This window comes from Pongo pygmaeus, chromosome 1, assembly GCF_028885625.2.
Source record: "Pongo pygmaeus isolate AG05252 chromosome 1, NHGRI_mPonPyg2-v2.0_pri, whole genome shotgun sequence".
In the NCBI taxonomy this organism is placed as follows: Eukaryota; Metazoa; Chordata; class Mammalia; order Primates; family Hominidae; genus Pongo; species Pongo pygmaeus.
Genome location: NC_072373.2, coordinates 47,960,936 through 47,987,474, shown reverse-complemented (window position 1 = coordinate 47,987,474; position 26,539 = coordinate 47,960,936). Strand labels below are relative to the sequence as shown.

Sequence of the window (26,539 nt, the reverse complement as noted above, 5' to 3'; positions counted from 1 at the left end):
CCATCTTGCTTCTAATCTCCAAGCTGCCCTTGTTCATTCCTGGGCGGAGGCCAAACTAACTTTGGGAGGAATTTAGCTTATAACTTAACTTTGAAGCAAAGATGAAAACAGCCTTTTGCCTTAACACAGCCCCTTCTTACTTGGGGACCAGACTGCCTGTGTAGCACTAACAAATTAGCCTCAAGATTAATGCAGACAGTCCGGGTGCACAGTGGCTCAGGCCTGTAATCCCAGCACTTTGGGAGGCCGAGGTGGGCAGATCACCTGAGGTCAGGAGTTGGAGACCAGCCTGCCCAACATGGTGAAACCCTGTCTCTACTAAAATTACAAAAATTAGCTGGGAGTGGTGGCGGGGGCCTGTAGTCCCAGCTACTTGGGAGGCTGAGGCAGGAGAATCACTTGAACCCAGGAGGCGGAGGCTGCAGTGAGCCAAGATCGTGCCACTGCATTCCAGCCTGGGCAACAGAGTGAGACTCAGTCTCAAAAGATTAATGCAGACAGGCCACGAGATTTTGAACCTCCCCCATTGCTCCGAAAGATAACATCATTATTGTAAAACCTAAGATCAGTGCTCCAGACATTTTTCACACTGCATTCTGATGCACCAGCTGGCCCCACCCAGATCAGTAATCTAGCTCAACCAGTTCTGGGATCTCACCCAGGAACAGAGGACAGCAAGAAAAATCCCACTTTGACCTCCTGTGATTTCATCGCTGACCCAGCCAATCAGCATTCTCCACTTCCTGGCCCCCTTCCACCAAATTATCCTTAAAAATTCCAGTCTCCACATTTTCCAGGAGACTGGTTTGAGTCATAATAAAACTTCTGTCTCTCCTTCACCAAGCTCTTTGTAAATTAATTAAACTCTTCATTGCAATTCCCCTGTCTTGATAAATCTGCTCTGTCTAGGTATCAGGCAAGGAGAAGCCATTGGGTGGTTACACAAGTGCTTATCCACTTTATGTTTCTATAAATTTGCCTGTTCCCTGTTTCGATTTTTTTTTTTTTTTTTTTGAGACAGGGCCTGGCTCTGTCCCCCAGGCTGGAGCACAGTGGCGCAATCACGGCTTACTGCAGCCTCCACTTCCTGGCCTCTAGCAAGCCTCCTGCCTCAGTACCCTCTACCCCCTTGCCCAGTAGCTGGGACTACAGGTGCAGGCCACCAAGTCTGTCTAATTTTTATGTATTTTTTGTAGAGATGGGGTTTCGCCATGCTGCCCAGGCTGGTCTCAAACTCCTGGACTCAAGCGATCCGCCCATCTAGGCCTCCCAAACTGCTGGGACTACAGGTGTGAGCCACTGCGCCTGGCCTGAACATTTCACATAAATGTAACCATACAATATGTGGTCTTTTGTGTCTAGTTTATTTTATATAACTTAAGGGAAAGCTTCCTCTTTGCCCTCTGAAGGATCACTGAAAAAACAACTGATGAAAGGCAGATTAATTGGAGAAAAGGCATATAAATTTATTAACATGCACGTGGGGGAGTACTGCAGAGTTACCCTAACCTCCCAATGGGGTATAAGAGCTTACATACCATCTTTTTTTTTTTTTTTTTTTTTGAGACAGGGTCTCACTCTGTCACCCAGGCTGGAGTGCAGTGACACAATCTCGGCTCACTGCAACCTCCACCTCCTACATTCAAGCGATCCTCCTGCCTCAGCCTCTTGAGTAGCTAGGACTACAGGTGTGTGCCACCATGCCTGGCTAATTTTTGTAGTTTTTGGTAGAGATGGGGTTTCACCATGTTGGCCAGGCTGGTCTCAAACTCCTGACCTCAGGTGATCCGCCTGCCTCCGCCTCCCAAAGTGCTGGGATTACAAGCATGAGCCACCATTTCTGGCCCATACCATCCTGAGGTTACAAAATGAATGGGGACTCAGAGCATGGCCAAAAACAGGTTATAGTGGTAAGCAGGTTTTAGTGGCAAGACACCTTATGGGAGGGGGAAAAGATGAGGCCTGGCTAGCATAAGTGGTCTTGTTAGGTAGATGAAATCTCACAGGTAGCAGCCCTCAGAGAGAATTGATGGTAAATACTTCTTTTCAACCTTTAAAGGTGTCAGAGTCTCAGTTAATCATTCCTAAATCTAAAGAAGAGAAGCCCCACATCAGTGAAGATTTTATCCACAGATGCAAATCTCTCCCACCAAAGACAGCTTTGCAGGGCTACTTCTGTTTGCAAGGCCCTTTGAACAGCTGTCTCAAAATATGTCAAAGAAGGATATTTTAAGGTGAAATATTTTTATTTCTTTCACTAATGTGTATAAGTATTTCATTCCTTTTTAATTGCCAAATAATATGCACGGACATAGAACATTTTATTTATAAAGTCATTGGTGCTGGGTAAGGTGTCAGAGCCCCGCATCAAAGAGTGGTTGACTCGCTGCTCGCAATGGCGCACGCCTGTAATCCCAGCACTCTGGGAGGCCGAGGCAGGTGGATCGCCTGAGGTCAGGAGTTCCAGAGTTCCAGACCAGTCCAACATGGTGAAAACCCTTCTCTACTAAAAATACAAAAATTAGCCAGGTGTGGTGGTGCGTGGCTGTAATCCCAGCTACTCGGGAGGTGGAGACAGGAGAATCGCTTGAACCCGGGAGGTGGAGGTTGCAGTGGGCCAAGATCGTGCCATTGCACTCCAGCCTGGGCCACAAGAGTGAAACTCCGTCTCAAAAAAAAAAAAAAAAAAAAAAAGGAGTTGACTCATGGGTTGGTAGGAAGAATTTACTGACAACAGTATAGGTTTGAAAAAGGAAAGTTTTATTAGAAAGAAAGAACGCACTTTTCCAGCCCACACCCGGACCCTATAGCCACCGAGATGTTGATGCCTAAGAAGAACTGGATTGCCATTTATGAACTCCTTTTTAAGGAGGGAGTCATGGTGGCCAAGAAGGATGTCCACATGCCTAAGCACCCGGAGCTGGCAGACAAGAATGTGCCCAACCTTCGTGTCATGAAGGCCATGCAGTCTCTCAAGTCCCGAGGCTACGCGAAGGAACAGTTTGCCTGGAGACATTTCTACTGGTACCTTACCAATGAGGGTATCCAGTATCTCTGTGATTACCTTCATCTGCCCTCGGAGATTGTGCCTGCCACCCTACGCCGCAGCGGTCCAGAGACTGGCAGGCCTTGGCCTGAAGGTCTGGAGGGTGAGCAACCTGCAAGACTCACAAGAGGGGAAGCCAACAGAGATACCTACAAACGGAGTGCTGTGCCCCCTGGTGCCAACAAGAAAGCCGAGGCTGGGGCTGGGTCAGCAACCGAATTCCAGTTTAGAGATGGATTTGGTTGTGGACGTGGTCAGCCACCTCAGTAAAATTGGAGAGGATTATTATGCAATGAATAAACTTACAGTCAAAAAAAAAAAAAACTTGAAAGAAAGAAAGAAAGCTGCAGAAGAGTGCAGTGAGGTGCCTCAGCATGAGAAAAGTAAGTGTGCCACGGCAGACTTTTCCTTAGGGGTATTTATGGACCTTAAAGCAGGAGCTTAGGAGTAATGTGGACCATATTAGCCACAGAGGTCGTGATAAGTGATTACATTTGTAGATATTTTGGTGCCTTAATGTCAGCAAGGGCTGCACAACGAGTTTCAACATGCATTCATTTGGGAGATGTACAGAAATTCTAGTTACTTAAAAAATTTTTTTAAAAGCCTGGTACCAGATGCTTGCTTTAGAATAATAGGGACATCTAATTACTTCTAAATTCCTCAGATAAGAAATGTTGCCTCTGGATGGTCGGCTTGATGGTCACCAGGTGATCTTTGCTCTCCTCAATCAGTTTTTTTTTTTTTTTTTTTTTTTTTTTGAGATGGAGTTTCATTCTTGTTGCCCAGGCTGGATTGCGATGGTGCAATCTTGGAGATGGAGTTCCACTCTTGTTGCCCAGGCTGGAGTGCAATGGCGCGATCTTGGCTCACCACAACCTCCGCCTCCCGGGTTCAAGTGATTCTCCTGCCTCAGCCTCCCAAGTAGCTGGGAGTATAGGCGCACACCACCACACCCGCTAATTTTTGTCTTATTAGTAGAGACAGGGTTTCACCATGTTGGCCAGGCTGGTCTTGAACTCCTGACCTCATGATCTGCCCTCCTCGGCCTCCCAAAGTGCTGAGATTACAGGTGTGAGCCACCGCGCCCGGCTATTTAAATCTTTTACTTATTTTATATTTAATTTTTTTCTCATGATGCAGCCCTCAGGAGATCCTGAGAACATGTGCCCCTTTTTACCTATTTTTCTTTCTTTCCTTTTTTTTTTTCTTTTTCAGAGACAGGGTCTCACTCTGCCATCCAGGAGAGAGTGCAGCAGTGTGATCATAGCTCACTGTAACTTGTAACTCCTGGACTCAAGCAATCCTCCCTCCTCAGCCTTCCAAGTAGCTAGAACTACAGGTATGTGTCCCTATGCCCAACTAATTTTTGAACTTTTTGTAGAGACGGGATCTCAATATGTTGCCTAGGCTGCTCTCATACTCCTGGCTTCAAGCAATTCTCCTACCTCAGCTTCCCAAAGTCCTGGGATTACTATGCCTCGACTTTACCTATTTTTAAATTATTTGCCTTTTTGTTATTATATAAAATTTCTTAAACTGATGTTCCACAAATGTAGTATCTGGAGACCTGTGGGTTCTCAGTCAGGTTTGTTTAATGTGGCTCTTTTTTTCCTTCCTTCCTTCCTTCCTTCCTTCCTTCCTTCCTTCCTTCCTTTCTCTCTCTTTTCTTTTCTTTCTTTTTTTTTTTTTTTGACAGTGTCTTGTTCTGTTGCCCAGGCTGGAGTGCAGTGGCGTGATCTTGGCTCACTGCAACCTCCACCCACTGGGTTCCAGCGATTCTTCCACCTTAGCCTCCTGAGTAGGTGGGATTACAGGTGAGTGCCACCACGCCCAGCTAATGTTTGTATTTTTAGTAGAGACAGGGTTTTGCCATGTTGGCCAGGCTGGTCTCCAATTCCTGACCTCAAGTGATCTGCCCCCATTGGCCTCCAAGGTGCTGGGATTACAGGCGTGAGGCACTGCACCCCCGGCCCTGTGGGAGTTTCATTTTAATGGACATCTGCCTCTGGCAAAGATGGAGTAACATGTATCTTCCTGCTTAAAACAACAACAGAGGGCAAAATATATCAAACAACAGTTTTCAGGACACTGGAAATAGGCAATAAAGGAGAGTGGTCTATGAGAGATGAGAAACAAATGAGGTGCCCTCTGATTTTCCCAGCTTTCCACGTGAAAGAGCTTCCAAGCTGTGGCGCAGCAGAAGGAACCTAAGCAAAGCTCGGAGATTTCCTGAGTTGAGAAGGAGCTGAGTCTGGAGAGATCAGAAAGTATAATAAATTAGCGGTTTCTTTCTACAGGGTCAGAAAGTAAGTTCGCAGTTGTTAGGGCTGGGGTGGGGGCACAGAAGAGTGGAGAGTGACTTGTAATGGGTACCAGGTTTCTTTTTGGGGTGATAAATGTTCTAAAATTAGACTGTAGTGATAGTTGCAGAACTGTGTGAATATACTAAAAACTATTGAAATTCATTAAGTTGTATACACTAAATATGTACAGCTTTTTGTATGTCAGTTATATCCCAATTAAGTAGTTTTTTTAAATCATTGAGTTGTACATTTTCTTTTCTGTGGGGGTGGGGCAGGGCAGGTCTCACTCTGTCACCCAGCTGGGAGTGCAGTGGCGCGATCTCGGCTTATTGAAGCCTCAACCTCCTGGGCTCAAGCAATCCTCCCACCTCATTTTTTGGATTTTTTGTAGAAATGAGGTCTCATCCAGCCTGGCCAACATGGTGAAACCCCGTCTCTGCTAAAAATACAAAAATTAGCCATGGTGGCAGGTGCCTGTAATCCCAGCTACTTGGGAGGCTGAGACAGGAGAATCACCTGAACCTTGGAGGCAGAGGTTACAGTGAACCAAGACTGCGCCATGGCACTCCAGCCTGGGCAAGAAGAGCAAAACTCCATCTCAAAAAAAAAAAAAAAAAAGGTCTCATTACATTGCCCAGACTGGTCTCGAACTTCTGGGCTCAAGCAATTCACCTGTCTCAGCCCCGCAAAGTGCTAGGATTATAGGCACGAGCCACTGTGCCCAGCTGAGTTGTATATTTTCAATAGGTGACTTGTTTGGTATGTAAATTGTATACTAATAAAGCTGTTTTAAAAATTAAAAGTGAAATGAAGACATGTTCAGACATGTGAAAGGGGAAATAATTCACAACAAGCAGACCCCAATATAAGAAATATTAAAGTAAGTCCTTAAGGCGGAAGTAAAAAGAAGGAACAGAGATAAAGATGATGTCTTATTTTTCATTGGAAACAATACAAGCAAGAAGACAGCAGAGTAACATTTTTAAGTTCTTTTAAAAAATTGTCAACATAGAATTCTATATCTAGAAAAAATATCTTTTAGAAATAAAGAGTAGAAGAAATGGTAGCTACATGAGTAAAAAATACGATTTTAAAAAAATTATTTAAAACTGGCTGGGTGCGGTGGCTCACGCCTGTAATCCCAGCACATTCGGAGGCCGAGGCAGGCAGATCACTTGAGGTCAGGGGTGAAACCCCATTTCTACTAAAAATACAAAAATTAGCCAGGTGCGGTGGCGGGCGCCTGTAATCCCAGCTATTAGGGAGGCTGAAGCAGGAGAATCACTTGCACCCGGGAGGTGGAGGTTTCAGTGAGCCGAGATAGTGCCACTGCACTCCAGCCTGGGCGACAGAGAAAGATTCCATCTCAAAAAAAAAAAAAGAAAAGAAGAAAATTATTTAATACTTTTAAAAAGATAGCTGACTATTTAAACAAAAATAATAAGAATGTATTTTAGGGTTTATAACATTTGGAAAAGTAAATGCATGGTTATAATAGTATAAAGGTCAGGAGGAGAGAAATGGAAGCACATTATTGCAAGGTTCTTATACTATGCATGAAATGGTATAATATCATTTGAAGGTAGATTTGGGTAAGCTAAAGATAAATGGTATGAATCCTAAAGCAACCACTGAAATAATAAAACAAAGAGTTATAGCTAATAAACCAGCAAAGGAGATAAATGGAATTGTGAAAATAATCAATCTAAAGCAGAAAAAGAGAAAAAATTGAACAAAGAACAGATGGGACAAATAGAAAATAAACAATGGAGCCAGGTGTGGTGACTCAGGCCTGTAATCCCAGCACTTTGGGAGGCCAAGGCGGGCGGATCATTTGAGGTCTGGAGTTTGAGACCAGCCTGGCCAACATGGTGAAACCCTGTCTCTACTAAAAATACAAAAATTAGCCTGGTGTGGTTGCGTGCACCTGTAATCCCAGCTACTCTGGAGGCTGAGGCAGAAGAATCTCTTGAACCCGGGAGGCGGAGGTTGCAGTGGGCCGAGATTGCACCACTGCACTCCAGCCTGGGTGACAGAGTGAGACTCTGTCCCAAAAAAATTAAATAAATAAACAGCAAAGTGATAGACTCAAATCCAACCACATCAATAATCACATTAAATCTAAATGGCCTAAACACTTCATTTTAAAGGCAGAGACTGTTAGATGGATTTTTTTTTTAAAGTAAGACTCAATTATTTGCTATCTACAAGAAATGAACTTTAAATATAAAATCTTTAAAAGGATAGGAAGAATATACTACGCTAACATTAGTCAAAAGAAGGTTGGAGTTGCTGTATTAACACCAGACAAAGTTGATTTCAGACCAGTCTTGGCAATATGGTGAAAGCCTGTCTCTACAAAGAATACAAAAAATTAGCCAGGTGTGGTGGTGCAGGCCTGTAGTCCTAGCTACTTGGGAGGCTGAGATGGGAGGATCACCTGAGCCCAGGAGGCAGAGGTTGCAGTGAGCCGTGGTCGTGCCACTGCACTCCAGCCTAGGTGACAGAGTGAGACCCTGTCTCAAAAAACAAAAATGAAATGAAACAATAACAACAACAAGAGTTGATTTCAGAGCAAATAATATTACCAGAGATAAAGAAGGATATTTCATAATGATTAGGGGTCATTTCACCAAGAGGATGTAATAATCCTATGTTTATGCACTTTAACCACCAAACAGAGGGAAAAGCTTCCACTCCCTGAAAAATGAAAACAAAACACAAAAATTATACTTAAATCTCTACTGCTAACCTCTACTTCTATTTCACACACAGGGTACAGAACACAAATTTTGTGTGACGTATGAAGAAGTAGAAAACTATGACTCATAATCACAAGACAACAAGACCATCAGGTGATCTAGTTATGAGAATCAGCAGACAAAGGCTTTAAAACAACAATTATAAGTATGCTGAAAATTTTAAAGGAAAAAAAAAGACACAATAGGTATAGAGATAAGGTATTTCAAAAGAAATGGAAATTCAAGAACAAACTAAAGGGAAATTACAAAATTGAAAAATACAATGTATGAAGACTTACTGGATGGCTTAACAGCAAATTAGACACTGCAGAAGAAAAAAATAAGTGAATTGAATATAAGCTAATAAAAATTATCTAAATTGAAGTGGAGAGAGGAAAAAATGGTTGAAAAAAATGAACAGAGCATTAGCAAACTGTGGGATAATAGTAAGCAGTCTAACATACATGCAATTAGAGTTCCATAAGGAAAAGAAAGAAACAATAAGGCAGAAAAATATTTAAAGAAACAGTGGCTTAAAAGTTGATGAAAAATAACAATCCACAGGTCCAAAAAGTTCAACTAACCCCAAGCAGGATAAACTTTTTAAAAATCATACTTGGGGCCAGGCGCAGTGGCTTATGCGTGTAATCCCAGCACTTTGGGAGACCAAGGCAGGCAGCTCATTTGAGGTCAGGAATTCAAAACCAGCCTGGACAATTTGGTGAAACCCGGTCTCTACTAAAAATATAAAATTAGCCAGAGCCGGGTGTGGTGACTCACACCTGTAATCCCAGCACTTTGGGAGGCTGAAGTGGACGGATCACCTGAGGTCAGGAGTTTGAGACCAGCATGGCCAACATGGTGAAACCCCATCTCTACTAAAAATACAAAAATTAACCAGGAGTGGTGGTGGGTGCCTGTAATCTCAGTTACTTGGGAGGCTAAGGCAGGAGAATCATTTGAACCCAGGAAGCAGAGGTTTCAGTGAGCTGAAATCACACCATTGCACTCCAGCCTGGGCGACTGAGTGAGACTCTGTCTCAAAAAAAAAAAAAAAAAAAAAGAAAAAAGAAAAAAAAATCACACTTGGTACATCAGAGTAAAATTGCTGAAAACCAAAAATAAAGAGAAAATCTTAAAAGCAGCCATAGGGGGAAAAAGACACATTACATGCAGGTGGTCAAATATAAATGTGAGAGCTATTTCTCGTCAGAGATCATTAAGCCAAAAATCCATTAACTGGTAAATAAAGAAAATGTGCTGTATTCATACAATGAAATACTACTCAGCAATAAAAAGAAAAAAAAACTACTATAGCTATACCAAAATGAACCTTAAAAACATTATTCAAAGGCCAGGCGTGGTGGCTCATGCCTGTAATCCCAGCACTTTGGGAGGCTGAGGTGGGCGGATCACGAGGTCAGGAGATCAAGACCATCCCGGCTAACACGGTGAAACCCCGTCTGTACTAAAGATACAAAAAATTAGCCGGGCATGGTGGCGGGCGCCTGTAGTACCAGCTACTCAGGAGGCTGAGGCAGGAGAATGGCGTGAACCCGGGAGGCAGAGCTTGCAGTGAGCCCAGATCGCACCACTGCACTCCAGCCTAGGCGACAGAGCGAGATTCTGTCTCAAAAAAAAAAAAAAAAAAAAAAATATTCTAAGTGAAAAGAGCCAGATGCAAAAGACCATAAATTAGATTATTTCATTTATATTAAATGTCTAGAAAAGAAAAATCTATAGAGATAGAAAGCACATTAGTGGTTGCCTGTGGCTGAGGGTGAGATTGATTGCAAATGGGTAGGAAGGATTGCTTTGGGATGTTATAAATGTTCTAAAACTAGGCTGTGGTAATAGTTACACAACTCTTTAAATTTACTAAAAATCATTGAATCGTACCTTTACCATGGGTGAATTTTAGGCTATGTTAATTATACCTTAATAAAGCTATTAAAAAGCTGCTGAGACAGAAGCCACCAGTTTGGAAAGGATAAGAGAAAAACATGTAACGGAAAAAGGGCAATTGGCCACACTATAGAATTATTATATATCCAAAAGAAAATAACCAACAATATAATTGGAAAAAGATTAGGAAATAGGAATAGAAGGCAATTCTAATCTGAACAAACTTATGAAAAGATGCTCAATCCTATTAATAGTTGGTGAAATACAAATTAAAATCATGATAATCTACAATCTCACATCCATCTGGTTGTCCAAAAAAACAGTCTGACAATACCAGTGTTAGGATGAATATGGTAAAGTTAAAGTGTCCAGGGTCTGCGGCCATCAGTTTCACTCCTGGGTAGACTACTGGAGAAACACAAATGTACACAATAAGATCTTCACAAGAATTTCCATAGCAGCACGGTTTGTAATTGCAAAAAAACTAGAAACAATAAAATAAATAGGCCAGGCGCAATGGCTCACACCTGTAATCTCAGCACTTTGGAAGGCTGAAGTGGGCAGATCACGAGGTCAGGAGTTCGAGACCAGCCTGGCCAACAAGGTGAAATCCCATCTCTACTAAATATACAAAAATTAGCCAGGTATGGTGGTGGGCACCTGTAATCCCAGCTACTTAGGAGGCTGAGGTAGGAGAATCGCTTGAAACTGGAAAGCAGAGGTTGCAGTGAGCCGAGATTATGCCATTGCACTCCAGCCTGGGCAACAGAGTGAAATTCTGTCTCAAAGAAAAATAAAATAAAATAAATAAATTAGAGTGTAGTTGTACAATGGAATATTATACAGCAGTGAAAATGAGTAAACTAAAGCTATATGCATTAACATGGATGAACTTTACAAATTTGTTGAGTCAAAAAAGAAAATTGTAGAAGAATATACACAGCATGATGTTATTCATATAGTTAAAATGCAATGCATATAGAGTGTATAATATAGTAAAAAAAAAAAATGCATGGGAATAATTAACTCCAAATTCAGAATAACGTTTCCTCTGGGGGGAGAGAAAGGAATGCAATAGAGGAGGAGCTTAAACTATATTTGTAATGCTTTCTTTCTTTTTTTTTTTGAGATGGAGTCTCGCTGTGTCACCCAGGCTGGATGGAGTGCAGTGGCATGATCTCGGCTCACTGCAAGCTCCACCTCCCAGGTTCATGTGGTTCTCCTGCCTCAGCCTCTGGAGTAGCTGGGACTACAGGTGCCCGCCACCACGCCCGGTTAATTTTTTGTATTTTTAGTAGAGACAGGGTTTCACCGTGTTAGCCAGGATGGTCTCGATCTCCTGACCTCATGATCTGCCCGCCTTGGCCTCCCAAAGTGCTGGGATTACAGGCATGAGCCACTGCACCTGGTCATAATGCTTTATTTCTTAAACTCAGGGCATTTACAGGTGTGATGGTTAAATTTTATGTGTCAACTTGTCTGGGCCAAAAGATGCCCAGATATTTGGTAAAATATTATTCTGGATGTTTCTGTGAGGGTGTTTTTGGTTGAGATTAACATTTAAATCAGTAGAATGAGTAAAGCAAATTGCCCTCTCTAATATAGGTGGGCCTTATCCAATCAGTTGATGGCCTAAATAGAACGAAAAAGGCTGACTCTTCCCTAATTAAAAGCGAATTCCTCTTGCCTAACTGCCTTCAAACTGGGACATTGGCTTTTTCCTGCCTTCAGACTTGAACTGAAACACTGGTTCTTCCTGGGTCTAAATTCCTCTTGCCTAACTGCCTTCAAACTGGGACATTGGCTTTTTCCTGCCTTCAGACTTGAACTGAAACACTGGTTCTTCCTGGGTCTCGAACCTGCTGGCCTTTGGATGGGAACTACATCATCAGCCCTTCTGTTTCTAAGGCCTTCAGACTTTGGACTGGAACTAACACGCTATAGACTCTCCTAGGTCTCCAGCTTGCTGACTCACCCTGCAGATCTTGGGACTTGTCAGTTTCTACAATTGCATGAGCCAATTCCTTACAATAAATCTCTTTCTCTCTCCCTCTCTGTCTTTCTCCCTCTCCCTCCCACCTCTCTTTCCCCCTCCATCCCCTCCCTGTCTCTCTATAGTGTACATTCTATTGATTCTGCTTTTCTGGAGAACCCTGACTAATAGAACAGGTATGTTTGTTATATTATTCTCTATACCTTTTGCAGGCCTAAAATAGTTCATAATAAATTTTAAAATAAATAATGAATGAATAGACATTAAAATGTCAGATGCTATAGAGGGCAAGTAAAATGAGAACTGGAATATGTACGTTAGATTAGCTATTAAGAGGCCCATGATTGCCTTTGTAGGAGTGTTCAGAGTGGAGGCCTAATGATGATGGGTTGTAGAGTGATAGGGGGTATACACACCCTTGATGGAGTTTAACAACAAAGTGAAAAAGAGCTCTGGGTCTAGAGTAGGGTGCAAAGGAGAGAAAGGGTTGTGTTGTTGTTGTTGTTGTTTGAGGCAGGGTCTCACACTGTTGCCCAGGCTGGAGTGCGGTGGTGCAGTCTCGACTCACTGCAACCTCCGCCTCCTGGGCTCAGGTGATCCTCCCACCTCAGCCTCCCGAGTAGCTGGAACCACAGACATGCACCACCACAACTGGCTAATTATTTTGTGTTTCTTATAGAGATGGGGTTTTGTCACATTGCCAAGGCTGGTCTTGAACTACAGGACGCAAGCAATCTGCCCGTCTTGGCTTCCCAAAGTGCTGGGATTACAGGGCAAGCCACCATGCCCAGCCAGAGAAAAGAGTTTTAATAATGGAACCACTTCTCTGTGCTGTGGGGCTTCCATACTAATTCTGTTGGAATTATCAGAGTCCTGGTCCTCCTTTGGTTGCTGTGACTATTCCAGTAGAGATTCTGGAAGACTTGAACTTCGTCTCTGTGGGTACAAAGTGATTCTTTTTTTTTTTTATGTTTCACTCTTGTCGCCTAGGCTGCAGTGAAGTGGCACGATCTCGGCTCACTGCAACCTCTGTCTCCCGGGTTCAAGCAATTCTCCTGCCTCAGCCTCCCAGGTAACTGGGATTACAAGCACCCACCACCACGCCCGACTAATTTTTGTACTTTTAGTAGAGCCGGGATTTCGCCATGTTGGCCAGGCTGGTCTCAAACTCCTGACCTCAGATGACCCACCCACCTAGGCCTCCCAAAGTGCTGGGATTACAGTCGTGAGCCACCACGCCTGGCCTTAGTAAAGATTTTTCAAAGAGCACAGCGCCACTCTCTCTCATGGAAAGAAAAGTATTAAACCCATGATGATTACATCTTAGCCTAAGGGGAATATTAAACCCACAATAAATTAAGCTAAAACTTCACAAAGACTCTGCAAGGGGTTGGGGCAGGACAGGGGGTGGGCCAAGGAAGGGGTTGATTGTAACTGGAAAATCTTGGGCTACTTGTGGATGGTGTTTTTTTTCTTTTCTTTTCTTTTTCTTTCTTTCTTACTTTTTTTTTCCTCCTAATGGTTGAGCTTGGCTAAAGGAATGTTGCTAATGGTTTCCCAATTTAGTTTCAAGGGGATTGGCAGCAGGGTTTTCCAGGCCACAAAGGCTGAAGGGGACATACTATTAGTCTGTCTCACTCCTCCCAGAAACTCAGTCTGGGTTTTACTGTAATTTCATCTTAGTCTCGTCAAAGGCACTCCAGATGAGGAGATTCTGAGCTGGGGTATTTCTTCCTACCCCTCCCAGACAGATTGCAAGGTTTTTCCAATATTGCATTCTCCCTGGGGCTCTCCCTGGTTGGCGCAGAGAGAAAAGCGCCAGCAGGGGTCAGCAGTGTCCCACATCTGGCCGGGAGCTGCTTGCCACATGTGCTGTTTCTCCTGGCACTGCCAGAGATACTGGGGAAATTGGCGAGCACCGTTCCATTGAGGCGTTAGCATCATTACGAGCATCACGGGCTCAAGATTCCTCTCCCTGAACGTGGAGTGGGCTGGAGGAGTGGAGGGTGTGTTCTTTATAAGCACTATGTGGGGTGTGGGTGTAGAATCCAGACATCAGCAATGCCAACTCACCATCTGGTTTTCTATCGGGAGGTTTTTATGTGTATTGGCATGAGCAATATATTGTGTCGGTCTGGGTGTCAGAGGACGCGTGTCAGAGTTGCCTTGTTGAAATTTTCCCAGGGACCTGGGATTTCTGGATTCACCCGGTATCCAGGCTCTCCCGGAGCGGCGCTTTGGCTGGCCAAGGCCTGGAGCAGAGTTTGTGCAGCGCTCCCACGGCCACCCGCCCGGGCCTGCCCCCGACACATGCTCAGTGGAATTCTCCCGTGGCAGCCCAGAGTCTCCGGAACGAAGGTCTCCACGGCCAAAGCCACGCAAGAGGCTCTCCTGCTCTCATTTCCAGACGCACGCTCATCCTTGGCCTCTCCCTGCCCCAGTTCTCTTTGACTCCTCCGGTCCTCATTGCTGCTCAGCTCCAGGGCGCCTCCACCACCCAGGACAAGTCCCCTGACTTTACAGCTTACAGGCCCAGAATAACAGATGGCCAGAGGCATCCCATTCAAGACTCCCCGCCTCCTTCCTAGCTCCTCAGTCTCTCCTACCCCAATGTGGTGGTGCCCAGGGAGGGGGTCAGAAAACCACAGAGGGCCTGTGGGAGGCGTACAGCTGGGAACAAGTGTGGGCTGGAAGAGGAGCCCAGTCTGTAGCTGAGACTCCCAGGGCCCCACGACCTTCCAGGCAGCCTCCACCGCTGCTGTGACAGGCAGATGCCCGACTTTCCACCTGCTTTCTGACCTGGCTTTGGCAAGGCCTGGGCACCTGGCCTGCTTTCCCAGGAGTACAGTTACAGCAGCTGATCTAGGGAACAGGTGTGGGTTCCGCGTCACAGCTGCTGCTGAGCACATCTGTACCCACAATGAGGAGGCTGCAGCTGCAGCAGGGCCTGTCAGTCACTCATACTCTCCCCGGAGCTGGGCGGTGGGGACTGAAAGGGCCAGGGGTTGAGAGAATCTGAGATAAGCATTCACAGAGCACCTTGCTCCTAGAGATCCCAAAGTGTGACCCCTGACAAGGTTTTCCCAAAGTCAGCCTCGCTGGCACTAGCAGCGTGGGAATTAGGGCTGGCTTCTCCCCTTCTGCCTTGCTTCCCAGCCCTTGGGCCACAGTCAGCTCCTCCTTCCTGGCTAGCTCAGCTCAGCTTTTGCAGGATGGAACTCTGAATCCTGGCTTCCAGTGGCTCTCCCAGAAAACTAGGAGGGAAGTGCTTGGAAGAATGGCTCTTTATTCATGCAAATGATTTCTTGCCATTTAAGAGCCTCAAACCACAAAATCAATTAAAGAGAAAGGGGGAAGATTTGGGGGTCTGTGCCAGCCACTGGATGCAATGCTTTAGCTCCATCATCTTATTAAATCTTCCCAGCGACCTGCCACATAGCTATTATCAAGATCATTTCTGTTTCCCAGAGGGGAATTCAAGGTTACACAGTTAGGATGCAGTGAATCTGGGATTTGATTGCCATCCTGACTCCAAAGCTTGCCCTCTGACCACTGGGCCACACTGCCTCAAATCTCCCGTTCTCTGGTAAATCCAACATCTGAGCCCCATTCTCTCCCTTGCAGGGGATCACCTGCCTACCTCCACCTCATCCATTTCTCACCACAGCTGGAGTCACCTCTACAGCCTTTACCTCCAGTCATATTTGGCAATTCACCCACTTCCAGCTCCTATCATCCTCCCCTACCCTCACCAAAGTGGACATCGCAGCCTCTAAATCTGAATGGAGCTGACATCTAGCACTCACCCTCTCGCCAGCTACCTCTGGGTTCCCCCACCCGGTATTCCCTTTCCCTTCCTCACATCCAAGCTTGTTCCCCTCAGGCCCTGTCATGGCCTGAAATAGTCTTTGCCTCTGTTTACCACTCTCCAGGGTCCCTCTTCACACCTACTTCTGCTTTCCCCTCTCAAGACACCTTTTCTTGGCATTTTAAGACTATTTACTGACTATTTATTGATACAGGAAAATGCTTACAGAATGTATTAGGAGTATCTTACAATTTTTAAATAATTACGTATGTAATACATGAATAGATTCTCCTTGTAAAAAACAAACTCAAACACACAGAAAAAGCTAATGACTCCCTTGATGACTGCCAGTTTGAAGTGTTTTTCCAGACCTTAAAAAAATATACTTTCATACAAGCATGTGTACATATAGAAAGATATACTTTAATGGGGCATCTTTTGTCATAAATTGGATCATAATGTGCAAATTGTTTCACAACTTTTATTCTCTGTTTGTTTTTAGACAGGGTCTCACTTTGCTGCCCAGGCTGGAGTGCAATGGCACAATCATGGCTCACTGCACCCTCAACCTCCCAGGCTCAAGCCATCCTCCTATCTCAGCCTCTTGAGTAGTTGAGACAACAGGCATGTGCCACCATGTCTGGCTAATATTTTAATAAATTTTTTTGTAAAGGCAGGTTCTCCATATTTTGCCCAGGCTTTGATTCTCCTAATGCTCGGTATTAAGACTCTATGACTATGTATTATACATAGAGTTTACATGTGAGTAAGTTCTGGGTGGAGAGACACTATTCCTTACTAGGGCCTTAAGAGTCTGGCTGCAGCTCTGCTATCACATGGGCAAAACCAGCTACATAATTTACAAGATCCAGTGCAAAATAAAAATGTGACATTTCTTGCTAAAAATCATTATGAATTTCAAGATGGCAACAACAAAGCATTAAACCAAGCAGGGGGCCTTTCTAAGCTTGAGGCCCCGTGTGACTCCACAGGTCATATGCCCATGAAGCTGGCACTGCAGACACTAGCTGACTGTTGGACTGGCTGTGTCCTGGATTCTTTTAGTCAATGCATTCCGTGTTCTGACAATGGACATTCCTGTCTCAGCCTCCACATTGAATCTTGTCCCCTGATTCTGCACCCAGCCTGCCTCAGCCACATTCCCTGCTCCAAAGCCAGAGCGCTATGTATTCCAGCACAAGCAAAGTCCCAGGGTCCATGCCTGCCAGTCAGCATTGATCTGGAGGCACCCACAAAAATGGCAAAGATGGGAGGTGAAGAGGGTATTGGACAATGATATTCCTGTGCCTCGAGTGGAAAGTCTCTCAGGAGATAAGAGAGGACTGAAGTACCAACCAAGAAACCCAGGTTTCATTCCCAGTTCTGCCACTAGATTTACTGTGTCCTTAATTGGCAAGTTGCTTAACATCTTGGCACTGTTATCTCTTTATCTGTTAAAGGAGAGAGTTTGATTAGATTGTCTTCACGACCATTCCCACTTCCAGCTCTAAAAGTCTGTATTTAAGTGACTCTAAGAGACTATAATAATAATAGGTAACATTTGTTGACCATTACCATGTGCCATTTACATGTTGATTTAATGCTCATAACAAACCTGAGGCAGGCACTGTTATTCCCATTTTACAGCTGAGAAAATTGAGACTCAGTTTAAAATACGCACAGGGAACAAGGTAGCTTTTTGGGGTGGTGGAAATGTTCTAAAACTTGGTTCTGGTCATGGTTGCACAACTCTAGATTTAGAGTTGTGTATTTCGAGTGGGTGAATTTTATGGTATGTAAATTGTACCTCAATAAAGCTGTTGAAAAGAAATAAAGAAATGTGCTGAACTAGTACATGATCAAGCTCTCCACACTGCTATGGAGACTATCAAGACTCCTTTCCTCTGCATATATGTAGTATTTGAAAGCATGGACTCAGGAGCCAGACTCCCTCAGTTCAAATCCTACCTCTATCACTTACTAGCTGAGACCCAGACCAGACACTTGACCTCAATTTCTTTACAATTTCTTTACAATTTCTTCTGTAAAATGAAGATAAAAAGTGGTACAGATTTCATAGGGTTGTTGTGGAGATTAAATGGGTTAATATATGTTAAATGCTTAGCATAGCAGTTGGCACACAGCAAATGCTATATAAGTAGGGACTATTATTATCTTCCATACCACAGGATTGCCACAGCCAGAACCAGGCTTCTTAAAGGGGCAGGTTTTCTCCCTGCAAACCCCACCCCTATTCTCCTGGGCCCCTTAAAGAAACACCTCCTCTTCAAAGGCCTTCTTTGGAAAAACACCGCAATGGCTTTCAGTACATCTCACTTCCTGGTAACGGAGAGAGAGTGAGAAACAGCATCTTCCCGATAAGGCAGTGACTCGCTCACTCTCGTAAAACATTCATTACTCTGACAGCTTTTCCCCATGGACTCCTTCTCCCAGGTCCCTGTAAGCTCCAACAGTTAACACAGAGGGCCCTTCTTAAAGGGGGCCCAGGGCCAGTCATGAGGCCCGAGTGGCCAAGGATGGAGATGCCTGTTTTGCCCATGTCCAACCCCATTCCACTAGCATAGGAAACCCCTCACTGGTTAATGAATCAAACTAGAAAGGACAAGGATTGTTAGTGGCCAGTCAGATTTCTATCACTGAAAAATAGGTTTTCAAGCACTGAGCCCATAACCACAGTGAATGTGACTGGGGTGGGTAGGTGGGGTGGGGTTGGGAAAATGAGCTGATGCTTTCTGTTTGATAATCCCACTTCTGCTTATATGTGAGCAGCACTGCAGAAACCATTTTCTCCTTCATGATCTCACTGAATACTCACCACGGCCTTGGTAGGTGGGTATTCTTGTCCTCTGGGTGTCAACACTCCCTTTTACTGATGAGCAAACTGAGGTGATGCACTTTAGCCAGCATCAGAACCAAGGCATGGAGTCAGGTCTTCTGAAGCTGGGCCCAGTGTTTTTCCACTGTGCTTCAGAGGAGGAAGTCAGAAAGTGCCTCGGACTCCACCTCAGAAGCTCCAGTGACGCTTATTAAGTGCTCAAGAAAATAAAGCAATGTGCTATCTTCATATCCCTGCCAAGGACCTTACAAACTGCTCTGGGAGCCCCAAACAAGACAGTCCGAAGGGTAAAGACAGTCTCCCTGTGGGCCACGTGGAACGCAGGAGCTATGAGTGTGTTCAAATCCCCAAAGTCCCATGTCAGATAACCCAAGCAGAGAAACAAATTAGCATTGGTCCACAGACCTCAAGGCAGCAGGAAAACAGGCAAAGCCCCCAAAGAAATCAGGCTGGGGCTGAAAATGTCACTTGCCATACTTCCTGGGGCCCCCAAAACTCTCATCTCGTCCGAGGCCAGGTCTGATACTCTATGGGGGTGACAGCAAGCTACTGGGCTGATTTTTAAAAACCTATTTGTCAGGTTGACATTAATCCTTTTGCTACCCATCTTGTCCCAAAGCAGGATTGGCTGTAAGCTGTGGAGGAGGGGAACAGAGGGGCTGTTGGGTTTTAAGGAGCCTCAGTGAGGCCAGCAGGTCCTGGAGGCCACCTTCTTGGTGGGGAGTGGGGGTACAGGTGACTATGCCAAGGGTCTCCTGCAGTGAACCTGAATCTCCCTCCTTCCATACTCACAAATCATTTCATGCCCCAGCACCTCTCCCACTCTCTCCATCCTCTCCTCCCCACAGCCAGGTCCTTGCCTTTACCTCTTATTGATTTTCATATATAAGGAAAATCCATTTGCTAGACTCAGAGCAACTGAGTCATCACTGTGTTCAGACAAAAACTACTCACAAAGTAGACATTTGGCAGAGGCCACTTCTGGGATGGGCGGGGACCCTGTTTCTTACCCAAACAGTGCTCTGTCCAGAGTCTCTTCTGGCTTCTCCTCCCTGCCGCTCTGTCCTATCCACTTTCTCTTTCAGTAGCTTTCATATCTTTTGCCTGTCACCCCAACCAGACTGGCCCCTTCACTCCTTCCCCCTCAACCTGTCCACATGCTATTATGTTTGCCTACATATACAGGTTCACTGTTGGAAATTTGTGAGTGGGACATTTTTCTGAATTTTTATTTTAGATTCAGGGGGTACATTTGCAGGTTTGTAACCTGGGTATATTGCGTGATGCTGAGGCTTGGGGTGCAAATAATCCCATCACCCAGATTGATTGGGACATTAGGAGCAGAGTGAGGGAGGACTTGTATGAGCAGCCACTCATAAGTGGGAGAGAAATATTGATCCTGTGTACTGATGGAAGAGATCTAACCCTTACAAAATTATAGCTTTGGCTTTCTTTTCCATTCTGGGTAGCACCCAAGGAATGACATCATCCCAGCATTACCAATGTGGATGGGGGCTATGCATCCAGCCTCACAATGGGTCAAGGAGTCATTTCACCTTCTGATAGTCATTTGCATGCCTACTGTGTCCTTGGTCCCTGCGGTCCCACCTTATGAGCTCTCAAGAAAGAACAGTGCTTCTTCTTAAAGGACTAGGCTCCCCTTTGCAGGACTGGGAAGAGCAGAAAAGGATTCTAGCTAGCACATCATTGAATGCCAAATTGGGTGCAAAGTTAGTTAGAGGACTCCAACATCAAAGTAACAGCTAATGTTTACTGAGCATTTACTATGTGCCAAGCACTATTCTAAGTGTGTCACCTATAGTATCTCATTTAATCCTCCCAACACTCTTAGGAGATAGGAACCATTATTATCCCATTTTACAGATGAAGAAACTGAGGTAGCTAGAGGTTAAAGAGTTCAGTAAGTTCCCATGGCTAAAAAATCATTGATCCAGGATTTGAACTCATGCAGTCTGCCTTAAGAGCCCACACTTCTAGTCTTTATACAGAGGGTAAGGGTGTCACTCTGCAGTCCACCCCCTTATCCCATGCCAAAAGGCAGTTCACTCCCTTCATGGACAAAAATCATACAACAAATCTTTTTCCCTGATCAGTTGGGAACTTCTTGAATGTCACTGCTTGTCTGTTGTCTGGTGTCTCATCTCTCCATATTCAAAGCCACTGTGGCCTTACTGACTGGGTGGGGGCGTTCAGGGAGGACTCAAGGGCTCTCATCCTGACTCTGCTCACACTGATTTTGCTGGCAAAGAGCTCTGAGACCTCCCAGGGAGTAGGCAGTTTTGCTTTCTATCCATCAGTCCTCCAACTTGCAACCCCATGGCCCTGGGAATAAATCAGTCCTCTTATTTGCTGGCTGGAGCAGGGGAATCTGCTGGGTCCTTGGCCACAGCTACTCCCTTTCCAAAGCCTGCGTCAAAGCTCAGGTCATCTGACTTCCTTCTGCCTTCTTCCTGCAGACCCTGGAAGCCCCAGGCCAGGAGGCAGGGGGCTTGCACTGCTTCAGAGAGGTTGCAGTAGGTTCTGGCTGAGGGCCTTCGTCCCATTCACTCTCCTCAGGTCCTGTCATCTCCTCTCTCCTCTTCTTCCCCCTCCTCCCATTCCCAAGTCCCTGGAAGAAGGAGGAGGGGCATCGGCCGTCTGGAAGGTGGGGAGAAGCCACTTATTTTACTGAGCACCTACTATTTGCGGGGCACTTGCGGGGCCTCCCCCTCCTCTAAGAGTCCCAGCTCAGACAGCATGACAGTTCAGTGGGGTGGAGAAAGAAAGGAGGTGGGTGCCCGGGGTCAGAAGTCGGGTGGAGAGGCTGGCCCATCCATCTGTCCCCTTCTAAAGAACTGCGGCTGAACCAGCGAGCGGTACCCGGACGACACGTGGGGGAGGGAGGAAACCCGGCCTGGAAGTGGCGGTGGCGGGTCCCCGGGCAAAGGAAAGGCTCAATTGTGCAAAGGCTTCCTGCCCTGCCAGCTCGCGGGTCCGCCACCGAGCAGCCGCCTTTCTGCGGCCAGCCTGGGAGGCGGAACGGGAAGGCGAAGGCAGCAAAGGGTTACGGGAATAGCTTTCCAATGACAAAGTCTGGAAGGGACCCATGCCTCCGCCCCTCTGCGGGTTAAACTGGCACAGTGCAGGGGGAGGAAAGCCAGGGCAATCGGAACGGATTCTCTCCTCCTGCCCGCCCCCCGGCCGCCAGGCACTCCCCTCCTGGGCCCGCCGTGGAGGCAGCCGGCGTGTGCCTGGGGCAGCGGGTCACGAGGCTCCGCCCCGGCCGCCGGGCCCGAGGGGACGGCACTTTGTTCAGGATGCCGCCTCCCTCCTCATTGTGGGGCCGGGGCCGGCGGCTGCCCTAGTGCGGGGCCCGAGGCCGGAGTGCGCGGCGGACGCCAAGCCTGGTGCGAGGGGCCGAGGCGGCCTGGGGAGCCGCGGGAAACTTTGTGCTCGCGAGAAGCGGACCCAGCACCCGCGCTGCCCTGGGGGATGCGCGACTCTGCGCGGCTGCAACGCGGACCCGGAGCCCGGGCGGGCAGGCGCTCCGGTGAGTGGCCGGCGCGGGGCGGTCGCGCGCTCGCGGCGCTGAGGGTCTGCCGCTTCCCGTTTTGCGAGGCTCGGCTGGCAGGTCCTGCGCGGCCGAGACCAAGCCCCGGGGTAGGGGAGGTTGGTGCCCGAGGGAGGCTGTGGGCTGGGCTCGGGAGAGGCGCTGGAATAAATAACAACCAAGATGCTCGCGGCTTCCCGGGAAGGTGTGTGCCCCTTCGACCCCTATGGGACTGACTGCGCGTTTGATTCTAGAGTTGACTCTCCGGGGGGCTGCCTAACTTCAGTCCCTCTGAGCCTCAGTTTCCTTGTTGTGAAATACCCACAATTTAAAGTGCGTTGAGATCATATCATCAGGAGACACCAGGTGCTGCGTTCTTATACTCGCACCCACACGACAAGCACACACCCTACCCGCACCTCTGCCTTTCGTTGAAGCAAGAGTTAACTCCTCCCATCCCAGCAGGAGCCAGCGGAACAGCTGGGGCAGGTGACCTTGCGGGCCGTTCCAGAAAACGTTCCCCGCACCCCCAGGATGCGCCGAGAAGCGCCCTCCCGCCAATCTCCCGGAGGCCGTCCTCTCTGGCGCCCGCCCGTGCGTCTGGGAGCGGAGAAAGTGGTCCCGGAGGAGAGGGGAGGGAGGAGAACGCAGAAATTGGGTGATCACGGGGAGCTCACCTGAGCGCTCCCGAGGCTTGGGCTCTGGTCCCTGCTAATCCTCAGAGCCGATAAAAACTGGTCATAGGATAAAGAAGCAGCCAAGTCTGCAGCGGGCAGAGGGGAGGCAGGAACTGGAGAGGACGCGAGTGGCGGGTGGCGGGGGCGGTGTGTAGGGGTGACGTCCACCCGGCAGAGAGGGTTCCTTGTCCCCCGGAGCCGAACACAGGAAAATCAGCTGGTGAGTCAATGGGACTTTGTTAGGATAGTCACAGGGCGCAGCTGGCGCCGGCTTAAGGGAAGAGCTGGATCCCCCCTTGATAACATGCTGTTTATCTGGCTTCCTGTTTCAATGATTGGGATACCATTGGCTCGTTCAAATTCAATGCTGAGAAGCCTGTGGGCATGTTCGTTCACTGTGCAAAAGCAGAGGGCTTGCCTGGATTTTCATCTGTGGGCTAGCTCTTGTTTCCCCTACATGAAGTCCACGGCAACTCACTTGTAACGGGACTGGAGACTTCGCAAAAAGAATGGCCTCCCCAGGAGGAGGATCTGACGATCTGACACTGCAGAGACCTTGGCTTCCTTTAGGCCAGAGATATACATGATTCCAGCTTGCTTATGACATTTTTTTAAATCCTGCTTTGACTTTTTGTTGGTGTCTTTGGGATTGACTTAAGAAGGGAGACAGAGGGAACAGCTCTATGGATTTTGTCTTCTAAGATGAGCTTCCTAGTAGTATGTACTTTCACCATCAGTTTTTAGGGGAAGTTTTCAATCATCAGTTTGTAGTTCTCTATCTGGCTGTGTTGCTAACCACCTGGATGAGCAGAGAGCAAATAATTCCTCACGTCTCTGTCCTGGTTTTCACTTCTGTAAAGTGAAGCCAGGAAAAAATCGCTACTGTTGGAAGAATGAAGGTTTTTCAGATTTGGGCTCCAGCCCGTAGGGTCTATTTCCCAAACTTTCCAGGTGAAAGAGAACACCAGGTGAAAGGGAACACCATTTCCAGGTGAAAGAGAACAGCCCCTGATCTGAACTTCTTCAGCAGTTTATCTGATTTCCCTTGGGACAGGTCTCACATTCTGCTTTGCATTTTTTGTTTTTGTTGATTGTCAGTGTGCCATGCTTTGTATTTTAGATATTTGGGTGTTTGTGCACATGCCTATCTTCCTGTGAGTACCTTCCAGCCAAACACCCTATCTGACCACCCACAACACTCAGCACACAGTAGGCACTTTACAGATGTTTGCCAAACTAATAGAATTGGGGAGAAAAACTAAGTAGCATTCAAAGGCCTCCTATCTCACTTAAGTGCCATTTATTCATTCTTTGGGAGTTAATTTGCTCCCCCAGACCCCCTCCACCTCTTTTTCCCTCAAAAGCAGTCCATAAAAATGTTGATTTGCCCACGGGTAAGTAGGCAAGCTTTGAATATTTGGGCTTTTTCTGGGATCTGGCTTCTTTGATAAACCTTGGCCTGGGGAAACTGAAAACAAGAATGCTGTTTTGGCCAGGTGCGGTGGCTCACGCCCGTAAGACAGGCAGATCACCTGAGGTCAGGAGTTCGAGACCAGCCTGGACAACATGGTGAAACCGTGTCTCAACTAGAAATATGAAAATTAGCCGGGTGTGGTGGCGGGCACCTGTAATCCCAGCTACTCGTGAGGCTGAGACAGGAGAATTGCTTGAACCCGTGAGGCAGAGGTTGCAGTGAGCCGAGATCATGCCATTGCACTCCAGCCTGGGGGCCAAGAGTGAAACTCCATCTTTTTTTTTTTTTTTTTTTTTTAAAAGAGTGCTGTTTTTCCTTCCTTGCCTAATCTAGCCCCCTCCTGAGTCCCTGTGAACCTCTGGTATCAACTCAGTTTGGGCCCAGTAGAAAGGAGTGGCCTAGAATAGAAAAATCTCCTATCCATCTTTTACAATTTGTCTCTCTTTTTGCCTTCCTATTTCCAATCAGTGTCACTTCCCTCTTCTTTTAAAGTTCTTTTGACTTCTTGAAGGGTTTGGCCTTTAAGAAAAACCAGAATGTCAAAGTTAAAAGGATCTCCACTCCTCCCAACCCCTGCCCTTCTCCCCTTTACAGGCAAGAATCAAGGCCCACTGAAGGGAAGAGATGGGCTCAGAGCTACACAACTAGGGTACTGCAGAAGCCCACCTAGAATGCAGAGCTCCTGGCTTTTAGTTTAGGGCTCATTCCCTTTCAGCAAATCACTGGGAATTTTTATCTTCCTAGCATTTCCATCTCAGCAGATGTTACTTAGCTCTTAGCAAGAGAGAGGAACAGAAACATACTAGGGTCAAGACAGCTATCTCTGTGATGGAACCATCTATCAGCTTTTCGAGTCTCTGGAACATGGAGAGCTAAGAAATATGGCAATACTTGGCAAACACTTTGTCTTTCTGGCCCCTAGTCACACACAAAAAATAATAATTAAAAACACTTTTAGTTCCTTCTTCAACTTAAAAATACCCCTCCAACTAGTGTAGCGAAAAACACCCTCCACAGTAAACTGTTTCCTGGGCCTAATCTGTTCCCTTAACCTCCTGGGAAGGCTGACTCAGGCCTGATTTCCTCTGAGAGGCCTGCGATTTTGCTTCTCAGCTTCCTGTGACTCTTGAGACGTGAAGCGAGGCAGGATGGCTGAGACCCAGGCCACTCTGACCTGCCTGTGGATGTGGTTCAGGTTCTTACACATGTCCTGTGCAGTTCACACTACCATCCCCATCAAATCTATTTGCTCTACTTAATTTTAATATGAGATACACTAATATGCATACAAAATTAAAGGCTCTGATGCATGTGCCTCTGCCAAGGACCGTTACTAACAAGATGATTCCACTTCAAAAGACTTGCAAGACTGTTCTGATATCCAATCCTCAGATGCTCTGAAAGCTTTCATAAATGGAATTGTTTCTTAATTTCCTTTTTGGCTTGTGCATTACTGGTGCGTAGAAACACAGCTGATTTTTGTGTGTCGATCTTGTCCCTTGCAATTTTGCTGAATTTATTAGCTCTAGTAGCTTTTTTGTTTCTGAATTCTTTGGGATCTTCTATACATAGGATCATGTCAACTGTGAATAGAAATAGTTTTACGTCTTTCTTTCCAATTTGAATGATTTTTATTTATTTTTCTTGCCTAATTGCTCTGGCTAGAGCTTTCAGTATAATGTTGAGTAGCAGTGGTGAAAGCAGACATCCTTCTCTTGTTCTTGATCTTAGGAGGATTTCTTGATTTTAGCCTTTCACCAGTGAGTGTGATGTTAGCTGTGGGCTTTTCATAAATGTCCTTTGTGTTGAGGAAATCATCTTCTATTTCTAGCTTTCTAAGCATTTTTTAATCACAAAAGGGTGTTGAATTTTATGTCAAATGCTTGTTTTCTGTATCACTCGAGTTAATCCTGTGGCTTGTTTTTTTGTTTCCTTCATTGTGTTAGTGTGGTGCATTACATTGATTGTTTTTCTTAAGTTGAATCACTCTTTTATTCCTGGGATAAATCCCTCTGAATTTTTTTTTTGTCTGCAAAGTTCCATTTTTTTTTCCTTTAAAAGGACAACAAAATTTGACTAAGTGCTAACATTTTACATTAGGATGGGTTGATGTATTTAATTATACTTTTCATTATAATTAGTGTACTTTAAACATTTAACAATTATATTGTGGTAAATATGT

At 45.9% G+C, this 26,539-nt stretch overlaps 3 protein-coding genes across 10 annotated transcripts in view; 2 read left to right on the top strand and 1 right to left on the bottom strand.

Moving 5' to 3' along the window:
• Nucleotides 1–23,169, bottom strand: part of CSRP1 (cysteine and glycine rich protein 1) — a 56,873-nt gene extending 33,704 nt beyond the window's left edge. Inside the window, exon 1 of the mRNA XM_054462407.2 lies at nucleotides 22,884–23,169. The gene's annotated coding sequence lies outside the window, so the exon portion shown is untranslated. The remainder of the gene's footprint in view (nucleotides 1–22,883) is intronic.
• On the top strand, nucleotides 1,034–16,283 carry LOC129019581 (small ribosomal subunit protein eS10-like). Of its 2 annotated transcripts, XM_063647358.1 has the most exons (5): nucleotides 1,034–3,429; nucleotides 4,265–4,388; nucleotides 12,117–12,167; nucleotides 12,982–13,063; nucleotides 14,176–16,283. In XM_063647358.1, exon 1 carries the CDS (start codon nucleotides 2,819–2,821, stop codon nucleotides 3,314–3,316), a length of 498 nt encoding a protein of 165 aa, XP_063503428.1. In that variant the 5' UTR covers nucleotides 1,034–2,818; the 3' UTR covers nucleotides 3,317–3,429; nucleotides 4,265–4,388; nucleotides 12,117–12,167; nucleotides 12,982–13,063; nucleotides 14,176–16,283. The 2 variants fall into 2 exon arrangements, with proteins under 2 accessions (XP_063503428.1, XP_054318447.1); XM_054462472.2 differs by lacking the exons at nucleotides 12,117–12,167; nucleotides 12,982–13,063; nucleotides 14,176–16,283 and adding an exon at nucleotides 8,128–8,208.
• Nucleotides 21,872–26,539, top strand: part of NAV1 (neuron navigator 1) — a 286,405-nt gene continuing 281,737 nt past the window's right edge. For 2 of the 7 annotated variants that reach the window (XM_063647264.1, XM_054461881.2), the window contains exon 1: nucleotides 21,882–22,206. The gene's annotated coding sequence lies outside the window, so the exon portion shown is untranslated. Of the gene's footprint in view, nucleotides 22,207–26,539 lie in introns of all 7 variants that reach the window. The other 5 variants (XM_063647306.1, XM_054461900.2, XM_054461909.2 and 2 more) reach the window with 4 other exon arrangements.

What these genes read in the sequence shown, in the direction of transcription:
- LOC129019581 (XM_063647358.1), top strand. Translation starts at nt 2,819, where the DNA reads ATGTTGATGCCTAAGAAGAACTGGATTGCCATTTATGAACTCCTTTTT.